At 52.0% G+C, this 24,643-nt stretch overlaps 1 protein-coding gene across 9 annotated transcripts in view; it reads left to right on the forward strand.

Annotated features, from left to right (window-relative positions):
* Nucleotides 1–24,643, forward strand: part of MYT1L (myelin transcription factor 1 like) — a 542,339-nt gene that overhangs the window by 481,084 nt on the left and 36,612 nt on the right. For all 9 annotated transcript variants that reach the window (XM_030921195.1, XM_030921201.1, XM_030921198.1 and 6 more), the window contains 3 exons: nucleotides 68–130; nucleotides 10,171–10,254; nucleotides 11,835–12,056. In XM_030921195.1, the coding sequence (XP_030777055.1) occupies nucleotides 68–130; nucleotides 10,171–10,254; nucleotides 11,835–12,056 (369 nt within the window). The remainder of the gene's footprint in view (nucleotides 1–67; nucleotides 131–10,170; nucleotides 10,255–11,834; nucleotides 12,057–24,643) is intronic.

A 24,643-nucleotide genomic window follows, 5' to 3' on the forward strand; every position in this document is an offset into this window, starting at 1 on the left:
AAATAGTTAATTTTTCAGGGAATTTTTTTCCTTTCAATTTTAACACAATTTGCGTTTTTGATTGTAGGTGCCCCACACCTGGCTGTGACGGTTCTGGACATATCACTGGCAATTATGCTTCTCATCGGAGGTATGTAGAGATGCTACTCTTCTCTCCAACATGTTCCTTCTCGCTGAAATGGTGGGAATATCACTCACTTCAGGCTCCAAGCCTTGCAAAGTTTGACACCATGGGCAAAATTAGGGATCTAGAGACTCTTAGCACCATAAAGCAGTGACGTCCTCATTGGAGCTTCTCTTAGAAAGCAAACCTTCGTTTTCCAGGGCCACTGTCTCCTCTCAGGGCATCCCACGTGCAGTGCAAGTAGCCCCACTGAGAAACATTCCTAGTCATCCAGCAGCACTTCTTTCTAAATTGGAAGAGTAAAAGAAAAAGAACAGTATCTACTATAAGATCCCCGAGAACAGCCATCAAGAGACACACATTCTAATACCACTGAGAGTTGGTCTCTTTTTTTTTTTTTTTTTTTTTTTTTTTTTTTTGAGGCGGAGTCTCGCTCTGTCGCCCGGACTGGAGTGCAGTGGCCGGATCTCAGCTCACTGCAAGCTCCGCCTCCCGGGTTCACGCCATTCTCCTGCCTCAGCCTCCCGAGTAGCTGGGACTACAGGCGCCCGCCACCTCGCCCGGCTAGTTTTTGTATTTTTAGTAGAGACGGGGTTTCACTGTGTTAGCCAGGATGGTCTCGATCTCCTGACCTCGTGATCCACCCGTCTCGGCCTCCCAAAGTGCTGGGATTACAGGCTTGAGCCACCGCGCCCGGCCGAGAGTTGGTCTCTTAAATATTAGGATTGGACCACAAAGCTGTACCGTTATTCTAAGCAGGCTTCAGTAGAGCTGAGTGCTACAGAAGCACTTAATGTTACAGAGTCTAGGCACTGTCTCTCCCAAAGAGAGGGTGGTGTCCAAAATATAATACAGAGATTTGGTCATGTGAGATAACAAAAATTCTCTGCTACTTGACATTCAGTAACTACTGGATGAACATGGAATTGAGGACAGGCACTATTTAGCCGAGAATGGAAAGAAATTGCGGTACTATTCGAGAAAAAATTTACCACTTGTTAAAGATGGTACATCAGACCATTCCAGGAGGGGTGGGCAGGGCAAGAGGTCCAGGGGCCATGCAATGAGCTCCTGCAGTCAGAGAGACTGGACTCAACTCGAACCCCACTGAGGACAAGTAGGGAGCAGGTTGGGGTCAGTGGATGGAAAATTCCCCACAGGAAGCATCAAGGAGAAGGGATTTCTGGCCAATGGACTTGATGGGATCACTGCTGATAGCTGGCCAGGGTGGTAGGATCTCCAAGTGCTCAGACAGATGGTGGGGAATTGTTCTTAAACTGATTTAGAAGGATTCTTGCTCAAACTGGATCCTACAAGGACAGAGAGGGAAGTCAAGGTCGGGTGCATTCTAGTAAAGGACCCAGAGGAGCTCAACTAAAGTTTTGGTCAAGAAGAAAACCTTTGTGGAAATATTGTCCACACAAAGGCAAATCCACTACATGCCACGAATGTTTAAGTCACATGTAGATGTACCAACAGCCAATGCCAAGGTAAGGACAAGAATGTTTCTGAAATAAGACCGATTTAAAGTGAAGTCTCCCCGTATGGGAAACAATGCTGCATCTATCAAATAAATAAACTAAGTTGTACAATACTGCTCCCCTTCACCTCTCTAAATTTTAGGTTATAAAGTAGGCAGTCCAGAAGCAGGTGAGGCCTCCTGCTTTTAACATACTGCTTGCAAGAAAAAAGAAAGAAAGAGAGAAAAGGCAGGAAAGGCAGGAAGGCAGGGGGAGGGGGAAGGGGAGGGGGAGAGAAGGGAAGGGAAGGGAAGAGAAGGCAGGGAGAGAGGGAGAGAAAGGAAGCTAGGAGAGTTAAAGAGAGTGTCAGCCGTGGATAATGGCCCCACCCCCCGCCCCCCAGGGCAAGGTTGTCTGCACAGAGTCGCTAAGTGAAACCCACTGTCTATCCGTGAGTGACCAGACCCCGGTGGTCAGAGGAAGGGACCCTCACCTGACTTGGCTGGCATTTTGGATTAAACAGAACTCACAGGATGATTGTTTTGTCATTAAAATCTCACTGAAAGTAATTTGTTCCTGTGCTCACATCCCAGTCATTTGAGAGCTATGTTTAAACAGCACGTGTCTACGAAAAGCACAAATTGTGAATGCCACCAAGGAAAAATGAAGTATACAACTTGGGGGAGGATTCTTCAGACTCAGTGCCAATGTCTCACGCTCTTGACCCAGATTCCTCAGCCTCTGCAGTGCTGGCATGTGGGGGCAGATGGCTGTTTGCCATGGGGGCCGTCCTCCACACCACGGGACCTGTGCGGCATCCCTGGGCCTCACCCACCAGATGCCAGGAGCATCCACCCATTCATGACAACCAGAGATGCCTGCAGTCATTGCTGAGTGTCCCCTGAGGGGACCACTGCCACAGACCAGGGACAGCAGAGGCTTATTACATTGATGCGGCTTCACCAGGCAGCACAGAAACAGCCACCACGTTTGGTAGAACAAGAGTGAGTCACGCCATCCAGCAAGACTGCCAGAATTAAATCACTGGTTTAGATTAAATAAAAATTTGTAAAACTCCAATTAAATATACAAAGACAAGAACATTCCATGCAGGTCTTTATTTCATCTTAGAAAAGCGATGTCTCGGTCCTATCACATGGCCAGAGCTTCTGGCATGGCATAATGTCAGCACCCCGTACGGTGAACACTTCCTGGTCACTTCATGTCCAAATGTATGTTTTTCTACTCATTTTTTTTGGTGGGGGTTGTCATGTAAATGTAGTCATCATGTTGTTTAAACATTTTATTCATTTTACATATATCTTAGACTGCTAAGTATTAATATAGCACAAACCCATGATTAAAATCTAATCTAAGCTCAAATTTAAGCTACCATCTATGCCTAGAGTAAATAATCACAGGGTAAGTCAACGGAGTTGGAAAGTAAGTGTGATTTGTGTTGGGCAAATCTGAGACCTAGACAGAACCCTTTCGGGGTTTTAGCGTATTGAAGGTGGAACACCTTGTGACGTTACTTGTTCTAGTAACAGCTTCCCTAGCATAGACGTCTAAACGGGGCTGAGCACGTTGCTCAGAAGAAAAGTCCCCACTAAAGAAAGATGGAGGCCCCAGCGAAGTAAGTGCAGTTCTGTGTATATTGGCTGCTGAAGACAGACAGAAGCCAACAAGGAAACTCTCCCAGGTCTGTTGGCTCTTGGTGGCCAGAAATGCAAGTGGAAAGAACTTCTTTTCATGTTAATCTTCTATTGTCTATTTCCCAGGAACAGAAGATAATGTTACGTATAGGCAAACTTCACTTAGATGATGATTACTGGCCTTCTTTTTCCCTCAATTGTGCCATAATTCAAGGTAGTTGTGTGAGTTCAAGGCATCCTTCTCCCGCACTGCGGGCTGTTGTGAGAGGGAAAGTCACCAAACAATGATCCTGAACGTGTTCAGAGCACAGATCTGCCTCGCGCATCTGTGGTGTCTGGAATTCTCCCTCCTGCTCCCAGGACAAAAGCACACACTCCAATTCTGTCTGCAGTTGCAGAGTATTCCCAGCTCCCTTCTGAGAGAAAAGTGAGGCCGAGCCCTGGCCTTCTCCTGGGCCCGTTCTGGGAACTTAGGCAAGGAGCTGTCCTCCACCATCTCCACGGATGTGCTGAGAATTAGCAATTTCATTAACTTTTGAATTTGAGGAAACTGAGGGGCCAGGAGATACAGTAGCAGAGCTGCACTGGAGCCCAGGTCATCTGACTCCAAGTCCCACCTGGCAGCCCCACGGGCCTAGGATGGCCCTGGAGGAAGTGTGTGTGCCTAAACCACCTGGAGAAGGTGGGGTTGTACCTGCCTCTTAGTGGTGGTGTTTTCTGGCTTCCACATAGCATCCGAAATGTCCCTAAGTCCATTTCAACAAATGTTTATTGACTGTGATGTTCTGTCAAACAATCCTCTCTCCGCTGCTTTGCCGACTCTCCTTCCTCAGTGAACAGAGGCTCTGTTGACCATATGCCTACAAAATCTTCCACGTCATTCATAGTCATCCACAGGGCTCCTCTTCATACTCTTGTTTTCAAACTAACAGACTGTTTCTTAAGTGTATCCTCAAAATCCTGTTTTCCAGACACCTTTGCTCTCTTCTCCGACCACCGCCCACAGGCCCTCTCCTTCACCTGTAGTCTCCGGGTCCCGCCAGACAGGCCTGCCCAGGGGTGCTCCTCATTCTCTCTGTCCAGCCGTCCCACATGCCTTTTTCATAGGATCAGGCAAGCAGCAAGAGCTCCAAAGGCCCTGAGGTTGTTCCAACGCAGAAGTCAAGTCCACATTTTCCACAAATGATGATGCTCCAGGAATCTGACTCCCACTAGAACACCCTGTGGCCTCTACGGTTCCAGAATGGCATCTAATCACAAAAGAACATTTACTAGGCACCTGCTATATACCAGAAATTACAGTGAGCATTTTACATATATCATCTCACCATCCTATGAGATTATTGGTATCCTGACTGCAAATGAAGGTGCGTGGGCACGGAGATGCTCGGCTGCCCGTCTTGTCAGCACCTGCACTCACCTGGAGCATTTCCACTCTGGTCTTTTACAATACGCAAAATTGAAGCCTCCAGCATGGCAGTCAAATGGCCGGACAGTGTCTGCCTATGCCACCCCAGTGTGCTGTGGGGACTTTAAACAGGGACCCCAAAGGCCTTACCTGCTGTGAAATGAAGACATCACCAGGTCCTGAGGAAGACAGTGAAGAAACAGGCTTGATGTCATGCAGAAGAGCCAGGAGCAAGTCTACGTTGGAGGGTCTCACGTCCTGCTGCCAAAATCCAGAGAGGCAGCTCCTCACCAGGGAGCCTCGGGAACCTTGTAAGGTGGTGCTGGTGCAACCCTGTCAGGATCTGCTCTCACACAGGTGCAAAGCTGTTTAGTCGGAGGGTCAGGAGGGTCACAGGATCCACTCTCATGCCGGGCACAGAGCTGTTTCACCAGAGGGTCAGTGAAGTCTGTGCTGTGCCCCCGGGCTCCGGGCTAGATAGCCACTCTAGCATCACTTTGGCCTGGAGGCCACAAGGCACACTGCCCTTGACCACATGTCTCCCGGGATCCCAAATCCTCCAGTTTCTCATAATCCTGCACTCACCTGTTGTTGGCCCTTGCTCGCTGGAGCTGTCCGTGTGCTCTGTCCATGTGCTTACCCCCAGCCTTTCCCTCCCCCAGAGAACACAGGGCTCTGAAGTGTTTATAGCATTTCCAGCATTTATAAAGTTCCAGATAAAGATGTGGACATATCATGAGCCCCTGTGAATTGTGGAAAACAGTTTCTGTCTAGGAAATTGTTAATCGTTTAAACGTAATCCCAAATGTCAGTGTGGAATTCCAGAAACCTAGTAAATTAGTAAATATCTATTTGAGTATGTAATCTGTCCCCGAGGCAAAGGAACAGCAATAACTAAGGCGTTCCTAGCCTCGAGGTACAGGTAATTACGAGGAAAGACATAAAAGCTAACCAGCCTGGTGCACTCCAGCACATTCCTGCACATTTAAGGGAAACCAAGATGGGCTCCAAGAGGATGCACACTCAGGGCAGTGGCCTTGAGGCCTCCAGGCCGGGGTGGCACGAGGGTGGAAATCTGACCTGAAAGATACTTTTCAAACAGGTATGTACTTATCAAAGCCTAAAGATAATGAATAAGTCATGTCTTAATTCTGACGAGGCAGGGTGAGTCGGAGCCCAGGACAGAGGAGGCGATGCTGAGCCACGGCTTGATGGATGGGGAGGGTCTCTAGGAGGTTGAGCAGAAAAGGATATTCCAAGCAAGGGAACAGCATTAGAGAACGTCTTATGACACCAACATTAATGCACATTTGACAGTGAATAAATCAGGTTGGCAACAGTTTCAGGTCTAAGCCTATGGGAGCAGCTACAAATGGAGCTTGCTTTAGGAGTCCAGTTGAATTCAGTATGAGGGGGTTAAACTTTATTTGCTGCAAAATGGATATTCACCCAAGTGCAGGTTTAGCTTTTAGCCTAGAGAGCAGGCTGCTGAGAGACGCGAGGTACCAAGAGCACACTTGGGTGGTGACAGAGAAGAGCTGGTGCAGGTGAGGAGAGCAGCAATGGGGCCGTGACCAGCAGGGTCAGGAGTGGGAGGGGCCCCTGGGGAAGAAGGCAGGCACTAAAGAGGGAGGGCCTGGGATGCAGCAAGCACCCAGGGGACATCATCATCTGACATAAAGAAGTCCACCAGGAGGAGTGGGCCTTAGATTCTGTCTAAACACATTAACTTTGGGATTCTTATGATATGTTCATGTAAGCAAAGGAGGAAGGATGAGAGGAGAGAAACAGCTTTCAGGGTCATCAGCAGGTGAGCTGTTCCAACTCATGCACGAAAAGAAAACGACACTTTCAAAAATGGGAGATGGTGGCTGGGCGCAGTGGTAGCTCACGCCTGTAATCCCAGCACTGTGAAAGTCTGAGACAGGCAGATCACTTGAGGCCAGGAGTTCGAGATCAGCCAACGTGACAAAACCTCATCTCTACTAAAAATACAAAATTTATCCAGGTGTAGTAGTGCAAGTCTGTAATCCCAGCTACTCAGGAGGCTGAGGCAGGAGAATCATTTGAACCTGGGAGGCGGAGGCTTCAGTGAGCTGAGATCATGCCCCTGCACTCCAGCCTGGGCAACAGAGCAAGAGACTCTGTCTCAAAAAAAAAAAGGAAGATGGATCCAAATCCTAAGAAATGAACTGTGGATGTGAGCCCTGAGCAGAACATGGAGCCGCAGCTCTGACGCCCAGGAAAGCAGTGACTGCTCCACTCCCTCCAGGGCTCGGGAAGGGCCCGCAAATGAATCCCTATGTTTCTAAAATTTGGAAGGAGAAGATGAGGGGAGTGACGTTTTGTTAGGTTCAAATCTGGGCCCTAAAGAAGGGATCACAAGTGCAGACAAAGGTGAAAGTCAGGATCTAAAATCACAGAGCTCCTTCTCTGTGCCAAACATTGTATGTATCATGTTACCACCTTCAGTTTTCACAGCCGATGACGCAGGTATTTCTGCCCCAAAATACAGACAAGGAAGCTGAAACACAGACACTCGGGCCACGTTTGCACAGCCCATACATAGCATCGCCTCTTCTCTCCCTCCGCGCAACGCCTGGAAGAAGTGGCCGCTCAGATCCTTCTCACAAATAGTCATTCTGTAGAGAATCTCCACTCTGGGGTCCGTAGCAAGTACTGACTTTCCATCCTATGTTGCAAGCTGATCAGGGGAGTTTTAAATATTGAACAAGTTCTAATTCCATTGCTCCTAGAGTTCTAGTGCTTAGTGGGTGGGTAGGGAAACGTTCCCTTGTTTTCATCATGCATGAAAAGTAGCAAGAAGTAAGCAGTATAAAGGTTCCAGCCATGCATTAAGATGCTATAGTGAGAACAGGGGGCCGCTGGGGGCCCTGGACTCCTGTGGGTGTTCAGTGCTGAAGGGGAAGCTAGGTCCTGCTGTCCTAGGGATGGAACAGAGGCCCTGGGCTATGGTGCATAGAAGAGGACCCTGTGGGGCACAGGCACTGAGCTACCTATCAAGTGAGTGGGGGCAGGTAAAGACCACGCCTCTCCATGCACAGGCTTCTCACAGGTGCCCTCGGCCAGTGCCCCAGAAAGAGACCACAGGGCCTCTTCTCACCAACAGACATGGCTTTCAGATACGGGCTCCTGAGCCCCAGAGCTGGCATTCTAGGAGTCTAGAGCAGCCCGTGTGCCAAGACCAAGGCTTCCTGGAGGCCACCGCATTTTCGGAGCCAAATCTTGTTGTTTTTGAGGATTTGTTCTGTTTGGTTTAGTTTTGCCCCCAGCCCAGGCCTCCCTAGTGGTCAAGAGCTGTCCCTGGCTCTCAAGTCTGCAGGGAGTGGCTCAGGGACAGGGCAGCGGGCAGGGCCTAAGGGAGCCCGGCCTCTGTGGTGGGATCAGGGACTGGGCTTCCCCCACAGGAATCCTGTATCTGGGGAGATGGGATCCTGGGTAGGACTCCATAATTCTCCCTGAGTAAGACACTCTAACTGTCCCTGGGTGGAATACCGTAATTCTCCCCTTCGTTCCTCTTTTCTTCATTCATGCATTGATTCACCCGCTCTGTGCAAGACTTTGGGCTAGGAATCGGGGAACTGCGGATAAACACTTGCATGGCTTATAATCCTAGAAATTGCCTCTCAGAGGAGCCTGTAGAGGGGAGCACGGTGTGAGCCTGCAGCGGCCGCACTGTGAAGACAGCCAGGCCCAGGCCTCTTGTAGGATGCAGAGGCCACACAGCTGGGAACGCGCCACAGATAAGGCAGGGACATCGGTCAGTCCAAAGGATGGAGGCAAGGGTTGCAGGGAGAGCCCAGCGAGGACGGCGGGGCCTGTGGGCAGGAGAGGGGCCTACGTGGCTGCAGGGCCAGGCCTCGAGGAGCCAACGAGCCGTGTGGAGGAACTCGGGTCCCCCTGAGGAAGTGAAAAGCCTCGGATGATGCTAAAGGCTGGCCTGGAGGTGATCCCAGCCAGGGGACCTACGCTAGCATTGCTGGCAGCGGAAGCCCCTGGAAGCAGAAGCCCCTGGAAGCGGAAGCTGGACAGATGAGGAGAGGCCTTGGGTGTGACATCAACGGAAACTGAGGGAAGCAAAACCCAGCAAGGACACGCTCAGTCTGCTGGCCTGGGGCTTTGGGTTGGTGACGTGGACGATGAGTCTAATTTTGGGGCATCCAAGCAGCTGTGCAGCATCAGGGGGGTGCAGGGGTGGACCTGAAGTCAACCCACACTGGCCTCAGAGCCCCAGCGACCTGCAGGCAAGTCAGGAGTCAGAGGCTGGGGCGGGGGCAGAGGAGGCCACCGTAGGAACAGGGAAAGGTTGGGGGAAGCACAGACGGGCCCCTCTTTCCAGATTCTCCCTGTAGGAAAGCAGGGAGAAGAAAGGCCCCAGCAGGCAGCGAGCTCAAGTGCCCTCGCCTCTTCTTTCCTCTTCCTGTGAAGAGCGAGACAGAGGAAGGAGCAGAGGGATTCCCTGCTGGCTCCAGGAGGTGGGGCAGCAGGGGCCTGGAGTGAAGGTGCTGTGGGACCTGACAACCTCTTTCCTGCCCAGACCCAAACCCCGAACCCTCCCCGACCCACCTGTGCTGAGGGGCTGCCCCCACCTAAAGAGGGAGGAGGACGGCCAAGGCCTGGGAGGCAGGATGGAGCCTGTCTTTAGGGGAGTGAGCACTTCCTCCTGGGAATCTGCATGTTTCCAAGAATCAGAACTGACCAGGAAAACTATCCCCGAGCTCAGGAAACAGGGAGAACAGTGGCTCCCACCTGGACCCACCCATACGCCAGCACCAGGGCTGCGATTTCCACAGGACCCAATGGCATGGCAGGAGATTACCCAATTTCTGGTTCTTCAATTCTTTTCCAAAACTCCCACTTACTTTATATATTATTGCATGTGGTGTGTATGTGTGTGTATTTTTCTGTTCCAGCTGAAAAAATTCCCTTTACAAGCATGTCCAAAGCTTCTGTACCCGAGGCTGAAAATTAAATAAAATAAGCATGTCCAGCTCCTCCTCTCCCATCTGCAGGCATAACCCAAAGCCTGGAATAAGTCACTAGCCCATCACCGTCTCCCAAGACATGAACCTGAGATGGAAGTGCTTGGGAAGCTGCTGTGAAAGACAGAGTCCCCAAGAATGAGGCTGGGAGGCGGTTTTCTTTAGTCATGTTCACCCCCGACATGCACACGTCCGTGTGCACTCGCTCGCTCTCTGTCAACAAAACCTCCCCCAGCATCTTTCCTGGTGACTCCCGACTGCTTTTGCCCTCTCCCAGTGAACCAGTTTCCCTCCCGTTCGCAGCATCCTAGCCCACCCCAGTCTCCCAGCTTTCTTGAAAGGGGACTGACGGTGCCTAAAGCCTTGGAGAGGACACAGGGAAAGAACTCTCCTCCTGAATCTTGACTGTGTCCCCAGAAGCACAGGTTTCTGGAGAGAATCGAGTCACAGCCTCATCCATTAAGAAAGCTTGCTGGAATCCATGGTGCAGGGTGGTTTCTGAAACGTGTTTCTTATTTAGCCTTTCAGGTTGCCCGAGAGCAAAGAAAAGCGGTATCAGGATAGCACAGAGCAAAGAAGATAAGGAAGATCAAGAGCCCATCAGGTACGAGCACCAGTGGGGCTGAGAACCGTAGCAGTGCTGCCGTGTGGGGATGAGTCATTCAAGCAAAGCACATCTGCTGATTGGCTGAAAAGTTACAGGGGCTGTCCAGCAGTAAGCTGATATCTATCAATCTGAGGTTCCAGGTAACCCAAATCCCCCTCAAAAAAACCTTCCTTCGGCCAGGCGCGGTGGCTCAAGCCTGTAATCCCAGCACTTTGGGAGGCCGAGACGGGCGGATCACGAGGTCAGAGATCGAGACCATCCTGGCTAACACGGTGAAACCCCGTCTCTACTAAAAAATACAAAAAACTAGCCGGGCGAGGTGGCGGGCGCCTGTAGTCCCAGCTACTCAGGAGGCTGAGGCAGGAGAATGGCGTGAACCCGGAAGGCGGAGCTTACAGTGAGCTGAGATCCAACCACTGCACTCCAGCCTGGGCGACAGAGCGAGACTCTGTCTCAAAAAAAAAAACCTTCCCTCTCCGCTTGGTGGGGAAAGCAGCTGAATTATTGGGAACAGCAGATTGGTGAACGCTCCTGAAAGTACTAAATACACCACAAGCGAATGCTTCACTGGTATTCTGGCTTGTAAAGATAGTTTAGTTATACCTGCCTTGCTCTAAAGCAGGGCTTGGGGCTGCAGCGGACACTGGGCTTGTGGCCTGTGACGACCGACGGACTGCCTAAGGGGGTGTTTGTCCCCATCCCACATCAGCCATGCCTGGGCCGCAGAAACCCACACAGTAAACCTCACTCCACATCTTCAGAAAAAAATGTAAATAAAACAGAATCAAAATAAATTAAAGGGTACATTATTCAAATAAATTAAGATTTGCCAAAATAAATAGGTAATGCAAATTCTGGGGAACGCGAACTTTTCTGTTAATGAAAACAATGCAGGCAAACTCACCACTCAGGACACATGAGGAGCGCTTAGGCCAGGCCCTGCCTCCTTCAGGCACCTCTGCTGCCCTGGTGTGTGTCTTGGTCCTGCCATTCACAAGTTCCCGGGAATACACCTGCCCTGTGTCCATGTGCCAGCCTGACTCCAGGAGACTTCCTGAGACATCTCTACAGCTTAGTATCTTCTCTAGCTGGAAGGGCATTTTAAGGCCTCCAGAAGACACAGCCAGACAAACGTCTTCTAGCCCTTGAGAAAAGCACGAAGCAGCCTCTTTAAAACTAATGCCACGACATCTTATTGACTTTGCATTTTTTCCACCCGAAAAGCCATGGTTCTGTCCCAAAATGGTGTCTTTCAAATACACGCTTGTATAGCTGCAAGCGGCTGTGTGGTCTTTTGTGTGCTGAACCCATCAGTCCCCACCAGGCACATACACTTTGTGCCAGAAACTCCTTCCACCCGCAATGGGCCAGGCCTTCTGCGCAGGTGAAATAGTTCAGTCTTCCACTAGGTGGTGTCTTTTCGTGACTTTTCTTTCTCTTTGTTCTTTTCCTCTTGCCCAGCCAGGAGGGCATGGTTGTTCTTTCCTTCCTCATGCCGGGTTATCCTGACTTTGTTACAGAGACCACCAGCCGATGGTGGCCAGGCAATAAAGCGTGTCCCCTCTGCCTGCCTGCAGGTGTCCGGTCCCCGGGTGCGACGGCCAGGGTCACATCACCGGGAAGTACGCGTCCCACCGCAGCGCCTCCGGGTGCCCCTTGGCGGCCAAGAGGCAGAAAGACGGGTACTTGAATGGCTCCCAGTTCTCCTGGAAGTCGGTCAAGACAGAAGGCATGTCCTGCCCCACGCCAGGCTGCGACGGCTCAGGCCACGTTAGCGGCAGCTTCCTCACACACCGCAGGTGAGTGGCTGCGTCAGCGGGACCCTAGCTGGGATGGTGCCGCCGAGAGCCAACTGGCATGGCTGGTTCCGATGGCAGCAGGTGCCAGCTTCTCCCGTCACCGGTGTTTAGAAAGAAAAGGCTGAAAACTATCGTATCAACCTAACGAAATTCAAAGGTTTGGGGACAGCGTTGAAACACCTTAAACTTACATTAGGGAGCACAGCCTCCTTCAGCCCCATCTATAGATGAGCACAGCAGTTTTCCATTTTTAAAATTAGAATCCACAGTCAGATACAGACTTTCATTTTAGACATGCACATGAATATCTTAAGATTTAGTTACTTATTTCACCTGAAATTCACAGGCAGGCCTCGCTGGGGGAAAGAGGATGGCTTTTGGCACGGTGACTCCTGGTGAATGCCTGCGCCCAAGATGCATGAGAAAATTCCCAAAAGAGCCAATCAACCTCATTCATTTTTATTTGCTTCATTTAGAAAGAAATACATGCAGTTAGATTATCTTAGGAGAGGCCCGTTCTGTGCAGTCAGATGGTGCAGTCGGTCCCTCTGTGGGGAGTGAAGACCTGGGGTGGGACCTGTCTCCATGGCTGACGGCTCCCATTGCGCTCGGCGTCCCTCAGCTTCCTCGAGGAGGCGGAGGGGAAGATACAAACATCACACGAACGACGTGAAGGTCATGCCCTTTGGGGAGAATTGCAGTGGTTTCCCTTCTGCTGCCCTATATGCCACTTTCTACGACAATCACACCTGCGCCTCAAATCCATCTCACACACAGAGTGAACAAAGGTGGGTATGCAGATTACAGGAATAATGGCACGTTCAGTAATAGGTGACTCTGATCCTTAAAGAAATGTTAAGGAAGATTTTTTTTAATTATTAAAGAAATTCCTGCTCAAGTAGAAAATTCAAACAATATAAATTGGTTTAAAGAGAAAACTTGGCCGGGCACAGTGGCTCATGCCTGTAATCCCAGCACTTTGAGAGGCTGAGGCAGGCAGATCACCTGAGGTCAGGAGTTTGAGACAGCCTGGCTGACATAGTGAAACCATGTCTCTACTAAAAATACAAAAATTAACTGGGCATAGTGGCTGGCACCTGTAATCCCAGCTACTCGGGAGACTGAGGCAGGAGAATCACTTGAACCCGGGAGGCGGAGGTTGCAGTGAGGCAAGATTGCACCCCTGCACTCCAGCCTGGGCGACAGAGCAAGACTCTGTCTCATACAAAAAAAAAAAAAAAAAAAAAAACTTGAGAGAGAGAAAGTGAATGACCTTTCCCGGACCTAATCTCTCAACTCCCTTCTCAAAGGCAGGCAGTTCCTGTCTTCTCTGGAACTGAAAAGCACCCCTATTTATACACATGGATCTCAGCGTCTCCCAGAACCCTGCGTGAGGACAGGGGCCTCAGCTGCTCACCAGGACCACCTAGGGCCCAGCAGGCGGGGCGTTCCTCGTTAGGTGCACAGAACCCCAGGGTGTCACAGAGCCACCTCACCCTCCCCGGTGAGCCTGCTGCCATGCGTGCCACCCGGTGTCCTGTCCAGGTTTGATTGTTACAAAGAACTCCACGTGAACGTCCTTCCACACACAACTCCGTGTCCTTGTGCAAGCAGATCTTCAGGATATATTCCTGGAAACAAGAGTGCTAGCTTTAAAATTTTGACATATTGTGCCAAATTGCCCTCCAAAAAACTGTCTACTTTCCCAAACCTTTCACCATTAATAAAATGTTTAAAAATTTTGTAAAAACCCTGCCCATTTGACCTATGAGTAAGGGCTTGTATGTTTTGCTAGCCTGACACAAACGAAAACAGTTCCATCCTCTCACGTGAGCATTTCTGCACTCCAGGGATGGCACAGTTCAGAGCTGCCTCTGTGGAGCCTGGTGCTTTAGCTTTCCTCCCGCTGAGACTTTGCCCATTTGATTTAAGCAGCAAATACCAGGTGCCAGATAAGTGCTGTTCCCTCCCACTCCCCAGCCTCTGGTTGCATTGCATGTTAGGGTCAGAGGATGGCCCTCCACCAAGAACTCTGTCCTGCCCCTTGTTCCATGGGGGAGGGCTTAGAGCTCAGGAGCCACTGAAGTGGGAAGCAGGACCCCGCCCCAGGTCACCCCTTCCCAAATGCCAGGCGTGAATTTCTGCAGCTAGAACCTTACTCTGTCTACTCTGTTGCCAGCCTCACCTCAATTTCCACCCTTCCCTGTTTCTTTTCTCCAAAGGGAGCTTCTTCCCCAGGGTCCCGGGCACAGAGTGGAGAGCATGTTGAGATGCATGCACTGGCCTCGACAAGCTGATGGAATATTGAGTGCAGGCTGATGGAATCTTGGGGAGCAGGCTGATGGAATCTTGGGGTACAAGCTGATGGAATATTGAGTGCAGGCTGATGAAATATTGGGGTGCAGGCTGATGGAATGTTGGGGCACAGGCTGATGGAATGTTGGGATGCAGGCTAGTGGAATTTGGGGGCACAGGCTGATGGAATGTTGGGGTGCAGGCTGATGGAATCTTGGGGGCAGGTTGATGGAATCTTGGGGTTCAGGCTGATGGAATCTTGAGGCACAGGCTGATGGAATCTTGGTGGCAGGTTGATGGAATCTTGGGGTGCAGGCTGGTGGAATTTGGGGGCACAAGCTGGTGGAATCTTGGGGTACAGGCTGATGGAATCTTGGGGCCCAGGCCACATTAGTGAGTAAAATCACAGCTTACAGGCTCATGTTACTCAGAGAATTTGCAGTGCTAGAAGCTCCCATCTCTGGAAAGCTGTATGCCTCTCACTTCACTCCCACCTGGTTGCCACCCACCTTTGCCCAGGGCTCAGCAGCCTCCTCTTTCAGGATCCCAGGTCCCTGGAAGGCCCACAGAAGTCCAAGCATGATAGAAATGACTCCAGCTGCCCATGCCCCACCTGCCCTGCAGGGCCACAGCTTGATGGGAGAGGCCACAGGTTCCAGGCCCAGGTATCAGTATTCACACAGGCTCCAGGCCCGGGTATCAGTATTCACGTGCGGGGTGTGGAGGTGGAAATGTCAGCGTGCTAGGCAGCTCTTGCTGGAGCCCTGCCGTGGGCTGGCTGAGCTACACAGAAATGTTGACACTCCTCCATTTTACTAAAAGGCACCATCAGAACTCTCTGAACTGCTGGTTTCGGCCACCTCCGAGGAGGAAAGGGGACCTCCCTGTGTGTCACAGGGCTCTGGGCGTGTTTGCCCATGGACCAGCACCCCTGTTTGTGCAGCAAAGGAAAACCCGGGGCAGCAGCACAAGGGGAAAAGGGGCAGTCCAGGCCTGAGCACGGCGGACCTGGGTTCTGTTCTGTTCTTATAGTTGTGGTAAAATATTAACACACTCATCTTTAGGTGTATGGTTCAGTAGTGTTAGGTATACAGATGGGCCTCGACTTACAATTTTTCGATCTTACAATGGTGCAAGAGCAATATACACTTGGTACAAATGGCACTTTGAGTATCCACGCAACCATTCTTCTTCACCTGCATACAGTATTCAATACATTACATGAGATATTCAACACTTTTGTATAACTAGGCCTTGGTTAAGTTGACTCTGCCCAGCTGTGGACTGATGTAAGAGTTCTGAGTGCGTTTAAGGTGGGCTAGGCTAAGCTATGATGTTGAGTCAGTACAAGTATTAAATGCATTTTTGACTTAAAATATTTTCAAGATACAGTATTTTCAACTTAAGATGGCTGTATGGGGATGCTGACCCCGTGGTATGTCGAGGAGTACCTGTATCCATCTCCATGGTATGTGGAGGAGTACCTGTATCCATCCCCGTGGTATGTCGAGGAGTACCTGTATCCATCCCCGTGGTATGTCGAGGAGTACCTGTGTCCATCCCCATGGTATGTCGAGGAGTACCTGTGTCCATCCCCATGGTATATGGAGGAGTACCTGTATCCATCCCCGTGGTATGTGCAGGATTACCTGTATCCATCCCCGTGGTGTGTGGAGGATTACCTGTATCCATCCCCGTGGTGTGTGGAGGAGTACCTGTGTCCATCCCCGTGGTGTGTGGAGGAGTACCTGTGTCCATCCCCGTGGTGTGTGGAGGAGTACCTGTGTCCATCCCCGTGGTGTGTGGAGGAGTACCTGTGTCCATCCCCGTGGTGTGTGGAGGAGTACCTGTCTCCATCCCCGTGGTGTGTGGAGGAGTACCTGTGTCCATCCCCGTGGTATGTCGAGGAGTACCTGTATTCACGCTGTTGTGAAGCTGATCTCTCCAGCTCTTCCATCTCCATCGAGACCCTGTCTCCATTCAACACTGACTCCCCCTTCCTCAGCTGCCTAGCCCCTGGCACCCACACTGCGCTTTCTGCCTCTGTGAATCTGACACTTCTGGGGACCTTCTATAAGTAGAATCCCATGGAGTTTGCTTTTTTGTGATCCTCTTATTTCACGGAGTCCATGTCCTCAAGCACATGGGCTTGAGGGCTTGTAGCACGTGTCCGAGCTTCCTTCCCTTTTAAGACTGAGGAATATTCCATCATGTGTTGACCATGGTTTTTCTCTGTTGATCAAATCTTCATCAGTTTTATTAGACAGGCAGAGTATTATTTTCTGAAAGTGTAAAAATATTAATACCCGGCAAGAACACAGCTAAGCCCACAGAACACATGCATTAGAAAGCCTCAGACATTTCTGTTTCCTCGGAAGCCCTGGCCTTGTCCAGACTGCCGGGACTGCCTGGCAGTTTTCCCAAACCTTCCAGGGCTTGGGTTAGCAGAAGCGTCCCACAAAGCCCCCGCAGACACGTCAAGATTGGAGTTTGGAGGGCCCTTGTACATCCCACTCGCTGTGCAAATGAAGCAGCGGTTAGAAGCAGCAGCAAAAAAAGATTGAAACAGAAGCTGCCTGTTTTATGTCTCTTTTCTCCCAAACTGTGACAATCTAGCCAGATGATGAAGAACTGCTTTCAAGCAGGTGCCAAAGTACAAACAGTAGAGGAAGCAGGAACCAATGTCCATGGTTTGGGGCCCTGCTCACACGCCCAGCCCACTCCTGGGTCTCAGACCTGACAGGAGCCCCTGGTCACCCACCCCATTTGCTATGGAATCGTTTCCACTTCACTTCACGGTGAGTCCTGGCACGGCCGCTGTTCTTTCTGTGTTGAGGGTTAGGCAGGAAGGCTCCTTTCCCTGAGCCTGTTCCCTGAGCTGAGTCATGTCTGAGAAAAGCAGAACTGATGTAAGAGAAATAGAAAACGTTTTATCTTTAGGGTTGGCCAGGTCTTTCTAGAAAAGCAATGTCTAAGATTAAAAATCAAGGCCCTATCCTGGCTCCTGGGCGCATGCATATGTGCCCCATGACCTTTGGGGCAGATGTCACATTGTGATTGTAAAAGCAGCTATGACGAGACCCTCAGGTCAGGCGTAAAGGCCAATCCCTCCCGTAAATGAGGGGGAGAACTGGAGGCACATGGAGAAGCCCAGGACGGAGGAGTCAGGGACAATTCTACAATGACAGAAGTCGGGTAGAAAATGCTGATTTTATACATGAGGAAGAGGCAGAGCGGACAGCTCAGGACAGGATGGTGTCCTCAGTCCCGGTGAACACAGACTGAGGACAGTACCAGGCCATGACCAGGGACCGTTCGGCCCGTGCAGACCCCCAGCAGGCGTTCTGGACAGGTGCTAAGGCCGAGCCACACAGCAGAAGCGGCAGAGCCTAGGGTGGTGATGGTGAGTAAGACCTAACACTCACTACCTGAGCCCAGAACCTCACAGTGAGGGAACAGATTCACATAAGAGCCTCGGCCGGGCACGGTGGCTCAAGCCTGTAATCCCAGCACTTTGGGAGGCCGAGATGGGCGGATCACGAGGTCAGGAGATCGAGACCATCCTGGCTAACACGGTGAAAGCCCGTCTCTACTAAAAATACAAAAACTAGCCGGGCGAGGTGGCGGGCGCCTGTAGTCCCAGCTACTCGGGAGGCTGAGGCAGGAGAATGGCGTGAAGCCGGGAGGCGGAGCTTGCAGCGGGCTGAGATGCGGCCACTGCACTCCAGCCTGGGCGACAGAGCGAGACTCCGTCTCAAAAAAAAAAAAAAAAGCCTCGGATGCGGGCACTAGGGCGAGGCCAACCACGGCTGCAGTGCCACCGGCGCACGCTGTGAGGGACACTGGCTTTAGACTCAGAGGAATCTGAGGAGGCTTCCTGGGAACTTGAGACCCTTGGGGTCTGTGCCCGAGGAGAGCTCAACCTGCAGCTCACCCTCCCCTAAGCCCCCAACGGACGTGTCATTCATTCGTCTCATTCCGCCGACACAGACAGACACGCCTCCACCAGCATCGATGATCTCCGGCCAGGTCTGGTTTACAAAGTTGAGTACCACGGCCTGCTCTTTAGAGGAGAGAAGAGACCATCTTTTAGAGAATGCTGTGGACTTGGGTGAAGGAGATTACAGATGCTGCAACATAGCGCCAGGCCAGCGATCAGCATCACAGAAGAGAAATGTCTAGTCCAGATGGGGCGAACAGGCCAGGGCCCTTCAGGAGCCAAGATAGGAGCTGAATTTTGAAGAAAGGCGCAGCTCACCACAGGGAGGAAGGTTACATCAAGGGCTTTAAGTGACTCTTGGATTCTGGGCTTCGAATGTGCCACCTTGGTGGCTGTGGAGGAGACCTGGAGCGGATGGGCAGGCAGACACGTCAAGCCATTCCCGTGGACCCAAGTGAGGCATGATGAGGGCTGGACCTCCGACATGAAAGGAAGGACAGATTACAGGACTGTTGAGGAAGTTGAACCAGCAGGGCCTGGTGGGTGAATCCTGGCAGGAGAGGTGGCCCCAACCTCAGCAGCTGCACGGGTGGCAATGCTGGCAATGCTGGCAGGTGGGAAGATGGAAAGAATGAAGCCTTGACCGCCATGGGGATCTTAGTCTGCTCAGCTCTCACAAAAAAAAATACCCTGGGCCAGGTGGCTTGAACAACTGACCTCTATCCCCTGTCCTGGGCCGGAAGTCGGAGATCAGGCTCCAGCTGATCTGGTTTCTGGGGAAGCCTCCCTTCCCGGTCAGCAGACAGGGGCCTTCTCCCTGCGTCCTCACAAGGCGGGGAGAGAGCAGGCTCGCTGGTGTCTCCTCTCATCAGGACTCTGATCCCATCAGATCAGGACCCCACCCTTACAAGACCATTTACGTGAATTATTCCCTTAGAGGCCCCAGCTCCAAACACACCCAGCAGTTAGGACTTCAATACAGGAACCTCGAGGGACACAAATACACCATGAAAGTGGGGAAGGAAGGTGATTTCATTTTAAATATGTGAGCTTGAGATTCTGAGATTCTGTGGGATTTTGAGGTGGGAATATCCACCCAACAGCTGGGAACGGGCCTCAGGAGGTGTGTGAGGGAGAGCCGTGTAGGAATCGGGAATCGGCAGTACTAGGTGGGAATACCCACCCAGTAGCTGGGAACGGGCCTCGGGAGGTGTCTGAGGGACAGCCGCGTAGGAATTGGGAATCGGCAGCACTCAGGTCACACTTGACCCTGCAGGTTCGCCCTGGGACCAGGGGTCCACGGGGAAGAGCAGCAGCAAAGACAGCCCTGGGAGATGCACAGATTTTGTGATAGGTGGAGGCGGAGAGGCCGTGATGAAGACGGAGCTTCGCGGTGGTGTTGGGGCGCCGTGACGTGCAGAACCTTCCAAAGAAAAGAACATGCACAATACGGGGAAAGTGGCGAGAGGCCGGCATGGTGGAGAGTTCAAATGATGCTGGACTCATTTGGGGCGTTGGTCGTGGGAATGCAACTGAGGCGTTTTGTGGAGAGTTTAGGGAAAAGATCAGACACCAAAACCAGAATGAGATAGGACAAGAGTCGGATGGAAAGTTCAGGGGGTCATAGAGGACACGACTAATGGTTCTAGAAACGCAGACCGGACGAGAGGAGAGGAGCAATGTTGGCAGTAGCTGGAAAGGCGCGGGAGTGGGCAGGACCTCACAGGCACAGAGAAATGTGGGTCTGGCGTTTATCTGAAGAGGAAAAAGCCAGGAGGAAGAAATGGGTTAAAGATACAGAAGGCGGCAGGAGGACCAGATGGAGACAGATCTTGGTGGAGGTCAGGAAGCCACAGACAAGCTGGACAAATGTGGACGTAACTGCACTGGGGAGCCGGGGGTCCTCGGAGCAGAGCTCCAGCTGGTCCGTCTGGACTCATGGGAGTCGTTCACACACGAGTCGGACACCTGAGCGGGGCTGCAGAGCGTGGTGGTGTCTGGGACGCCTTCAGGAGAGGGGATTCCAAGGGAATTACAGCCATGCCAAGGACACACAGGGAATTGAGACCACGTGTCGGCCACTGGAGGGGAAGGCACACTTTTGTCCCCAATGCTCAGCTGTCAGGGTGTGGGGAAGACAGCAGCGTGGGAGCCTTACTCCAGCCCTGGTGACATGCGGGTGCATGTGGGAGATACAGAGGAAGCATCTCCAGGTCACCAGCCGCCAAGGGGCTGTGGAATATGGAGGATCCCGTGAGGGAGACCGCGGCCGGCCGGCAGGGAGGACAGAGCGAGGAGGCATACTCCACAGCTCCCCTAGGCCCAGCGAAGAGGCTTCTGAGGGAGGGGTTCCTGCCATGCTCCGCAGTTCCCGCAGGCCTGGCCCTACTCCTGGCTCTGGGAGCATCTCCTCCTAGCCATCCTGAGCTGCCTCATCCCCATGGTGTTTCACACCTGTGAGCCCTTCAGGGTGCCGAGAACACCCTTTCCCCCATCTCCCAGTGAGCCCTTCAGGCTGCCAAGGGCACCCTTTCCTCTATTTCCCCATCTGTCATGTGATGGCTCCTCATCTTCCAAACAATGTCAGTGGAGGCTGTTCAGGGCTTATGGGCCAGACAGAGCTCTAAGCACCTCCGCATACCAGCCTTCTTAATCCTCACAGCAGCCTGAAGAAATGGGCTCTGTAATTATCCGTGTTTAAAAGATCAGGACATTGAGGCAAAGAGAAGAGAACATCCTGCCTGGGGTCCTGTGAGTGACTGAGCCAGGGCTCCGGTCCAGGCTGCCTGACCCCCCATGAGCGACTGCTTTGTACTATCTCCCTGACTCTGATCCCTGTGATGATCTTGGTGAAACTGCCCCAGCCTCCTCTCTGCAGACACTGTCCCTTCCCTTTCTGCCCAATACTGAGTAGCTGCAACATCCGTCACGCTCCACTGCAATGTCTGTGTGTGGGGACCTTTGGTTTCCTTCCTGCACATCCGTGGCACCTCATTCTGCGCTGCACACAACAGCTCCTAAGAAAAGCTTTCGTGCACCGTTGACTCAATACATTTTATGAGAGGAGATTTAAGTCTGTGTTTAAACAGGAAGCAGCCGTGTGTTCACTGGGTGCAGATGTGAGGAGCCGAGGGCCTGCCAGGAGACAGGTGTAGTTCACAGGAGTATGGGAAGGTGGGAAAGTGAGAGATTCTAGTTGAGCAAAAGGAGTCAGGAGGTAAAGGTCGGGGAGAGGGAGCCAGGGAGTGCTCTGCCCAGGCCTGAGCACCCCCAGAGGTGAGGTGCCCAACGCCATCTTCATGGGAGACCCTCACCAAGCGCCGGGCAGTGCGTAGGTGCCGGGAGGATGGGGTGGAAGAGGGAGGGAAGTGGAGGGGAGACCTCTGCAGCTGGTGAGCCTTCTCTGTCGCGTGCGGTGCCCTGAGCATCCTTCTTTGCCACCACTTCAGTTCTCACTCCAGTTAAATTTAGGAAGATTCTCCAAACTTAAAGTTCTAACTCTGAAAAACAAATATTTTTAGAAGTAGCTCATATCTTAAGAGTCTTGACCAACATACATTTTTTAAACCTCTTCTGTCTGGAATATGTGAAGTGTTCTATTTATTTTTTGGTTCCTCTCTAGTCCATTATAATTGAGAACATAACCTTTTATAGAATGTTTGTCTTGCTTGATATATCTCAAGGGAATTGTTGCAAAAATAAGTCACCATATTGAATACTTAGTCTGTGAGCTGTTTTTTAAATCAATCATCTCATTTAATGGAAGATTGACGAGGATAGGCTGACAGCCATGACAAACACACTTCAAACTACTTGAGCAGAGCTGAGGTCTACACACAAGGCAACAGGGAGAAGGGCTCTGGCACCTTCAACACACTTTCCAAGGGCTGTTTTTATTCCATAACCAGAGAGAGGAAAAGAACATGGAGGACCCTAAGAGGGAGGTGTTTAGGGTCTGGATCTAGAGGAACACACCTTACCTCTTTCTCATTCCATCTGTAAAACCCACCCCACAGTGTCACCTGACACTGTGAAGCTGGGAATTCCATTAAGTCAATCCTGCCCCAAGGTGTCATCTAACATTAGGGAAGCTGGGAATTCCATAAGTAAAACAGGCCCCCCAGTGTCACCTGGTACCGGGAAGCTGGGAATATGGTCTCCCAGGAGCCCAGACAGGGACACCTTCATGCTCTCTTGCCTCTCTGTGGTGCTGAGTAGCCATAGTTTTTATAGAAACACAGGTTGACATTCAACCAGTGTGCCCTGAGATCTGTGTGGTCCTATTTTAGAGATGAGGGAACTGACTGGGAGGGCAAGCCGCGCTCCTGGATGCATTGCCGGTCGGGAGAGATGTGGGGCTCCTCCGGGGCTGCTGGGCCTCGTTTGTGGACACACCCGTGTGATCCAGGCCAAGACTCTCAGGGCGCAGGGCGTCCACAGAGAGCACGCAGCTCGTCTACTAGGATTCTGGTTTTCATGTCAAGACAGATCACTCCCTGGTGTCTGGAGGTGTGGGGGAAGTACAGCGAGGGGACCCTCCCCAGCTGTCCTCTCTAGGTGGGTGCCCTGCCCCTGGATCCCCAGGAGGGCCCAGATCCCCTCGTCTGCCAGTTGTGTGGAGGGGAGGGGTGCTTGCTCTCGCTGTCGTGGACGAGGACCGGCCACCCTGTCCAGAGACCAGATATATGGACAGGGCACACTCAGGAGGTTCTAGTTGCTCTGTGCTCAAGTCCCTGATGATGACTCCAAAGTCCACATCATCAGGGAATAAAGACTTGGTGTGTCAGCGATGCTGATCCCTGCCGTAGACAGAGCCCTGGGACTGTCACCTCGGAATGCTCCTCCAGGACTCTCCTGGCACTCCCTGGATGCTCCCCTTTTCCCAACCAGGGAGGTCCCCTCAACTCTCTGAGACCCCCCTAGGCAGAGGGGTGGGAATGAGGACCACATTGCCAGGGGCTCCTCCAGGCCCGGTGGGAGCTTTCTGTTTGACCACAGATGTTTCAATAATGCACCTTGTTTTGTAACACAGGAGGAAAGTTCTCCCGAGCTCTGGGTCTGTCTGTGATCGGCAGGAGGTGGAGGGGAGGGTGGCCCCAGCCCAGGAGTAAATGCAGCACAAGGGAGGGAAACAGAGAGCATTTCTATCCAGGGCTGAACCCTGCTGTGCCCCAGCTCCTGCGAAGCCCCATGCCCCCATTCCGGGCTGGCGGCCCCTTATTATCAACCCTTCAGTCATCTGGCCAGGTCACCACCTCAGGGAAAAGAGAGGAAATGTCGCTGCGCTGTGTCCAGGCCGTGATCTCTAGTCCTGGAGGCCAGGCAGGTTGACCCATCCAGAGCCCTGCAGGATGGAGAGGGGCCTGGGGCGCCAGCAGGGGTGGGGATTGCTAAAGTGAGATCCTCGCCAGGATGCGCCTCCTCCTGCATCTGCTCTGGGAAGAAAGCAGGACTCAGTGAGCACCACCCCACCCCACCGCCTGCTGTCATGAGGAACCTCGCTTCTGAGAATTATATTCCTGACCCCCACCCCATGCTCCCCCTGCCCCCACACCACTCCTGGGGAAAACTGGCCTTACTGAATCACTTTACAAGGAGGCCTTCAGGGACTTGACCTCTCTGACCTTTGGAGTCAGCTCCCTGCTCTGCCTCAGGCCCTTGCATCAAGGGCCCTCCGCTTTCCCCGACGCCTACCCTGCATTAACCCGGTGCCCAGTGCCCGGTGCTGCCTCCCAAAAGCCCCTCAAACCCTTTGCTTCTTTTACTTTAATCTCCATCTTTTAGTGTGTGACGGCAAACAGTTGGGAGGGAAAGAGTCAGATTCAACATCTGTCTGGAACTGTGAATCGCAGAGAGCCCTGTGAATAGCAGGAGTGAGAGGTGACATCTGGTCCTCCCCTGCCTGAAACAAGCCAGTGTTCTGGCCCAGCGCTGACGGGGTGCAGCATGACCCTGCTTTGTTTTTGCAGGAAGATTTCCTCCTGAGGCACTCCCACATTCGCCCATCCCCCAGCCCTCCCCAGGGCCTGAGAAGCATTCAGCAGATGCTGAATGAAAGCACTGAGCTTCAGCAGGGCCCTCCGCACTAGCCCAGGAAGCCAAACTGTGTTCCATGCCTGAGCACCATGCTGGTCTTCTAATTTCTTCTCCAAAGTGGCACAAACAAAGCAGCTTATACCCAGGCCCCGTCATTAGCTCAGTTTTCCCATGGTGGAAGCCCAGGCTGGCCTAAGGGGGTCCTCTGCAGGTGGCATCCCCCCGGAGCTCACGGTCCAACTCACAGCTCTTTCGGGTTCCTGGCAGAACTCAGCTCCTGAGCTTGCAGCCGTCAGGCCCGCCTGTCCTGCTGGAC

Source organism: Rhinopithecus roxellana, chromosome 17 (genome assembly GCF_007565055.1).
Source record: "Rhinopithecus roxellana isolate Shanxi Qingling chromosome 17, ASM756505v1, whole genome shotgun sequence".
In the NCBI taxonomy this organism is placed as follows: Eukaryota; Metazoa; Chordata; class Mammalia; order Primates; family Cercopithecidae; genus Rhinopithecus; species Rhinopithecus roxellana.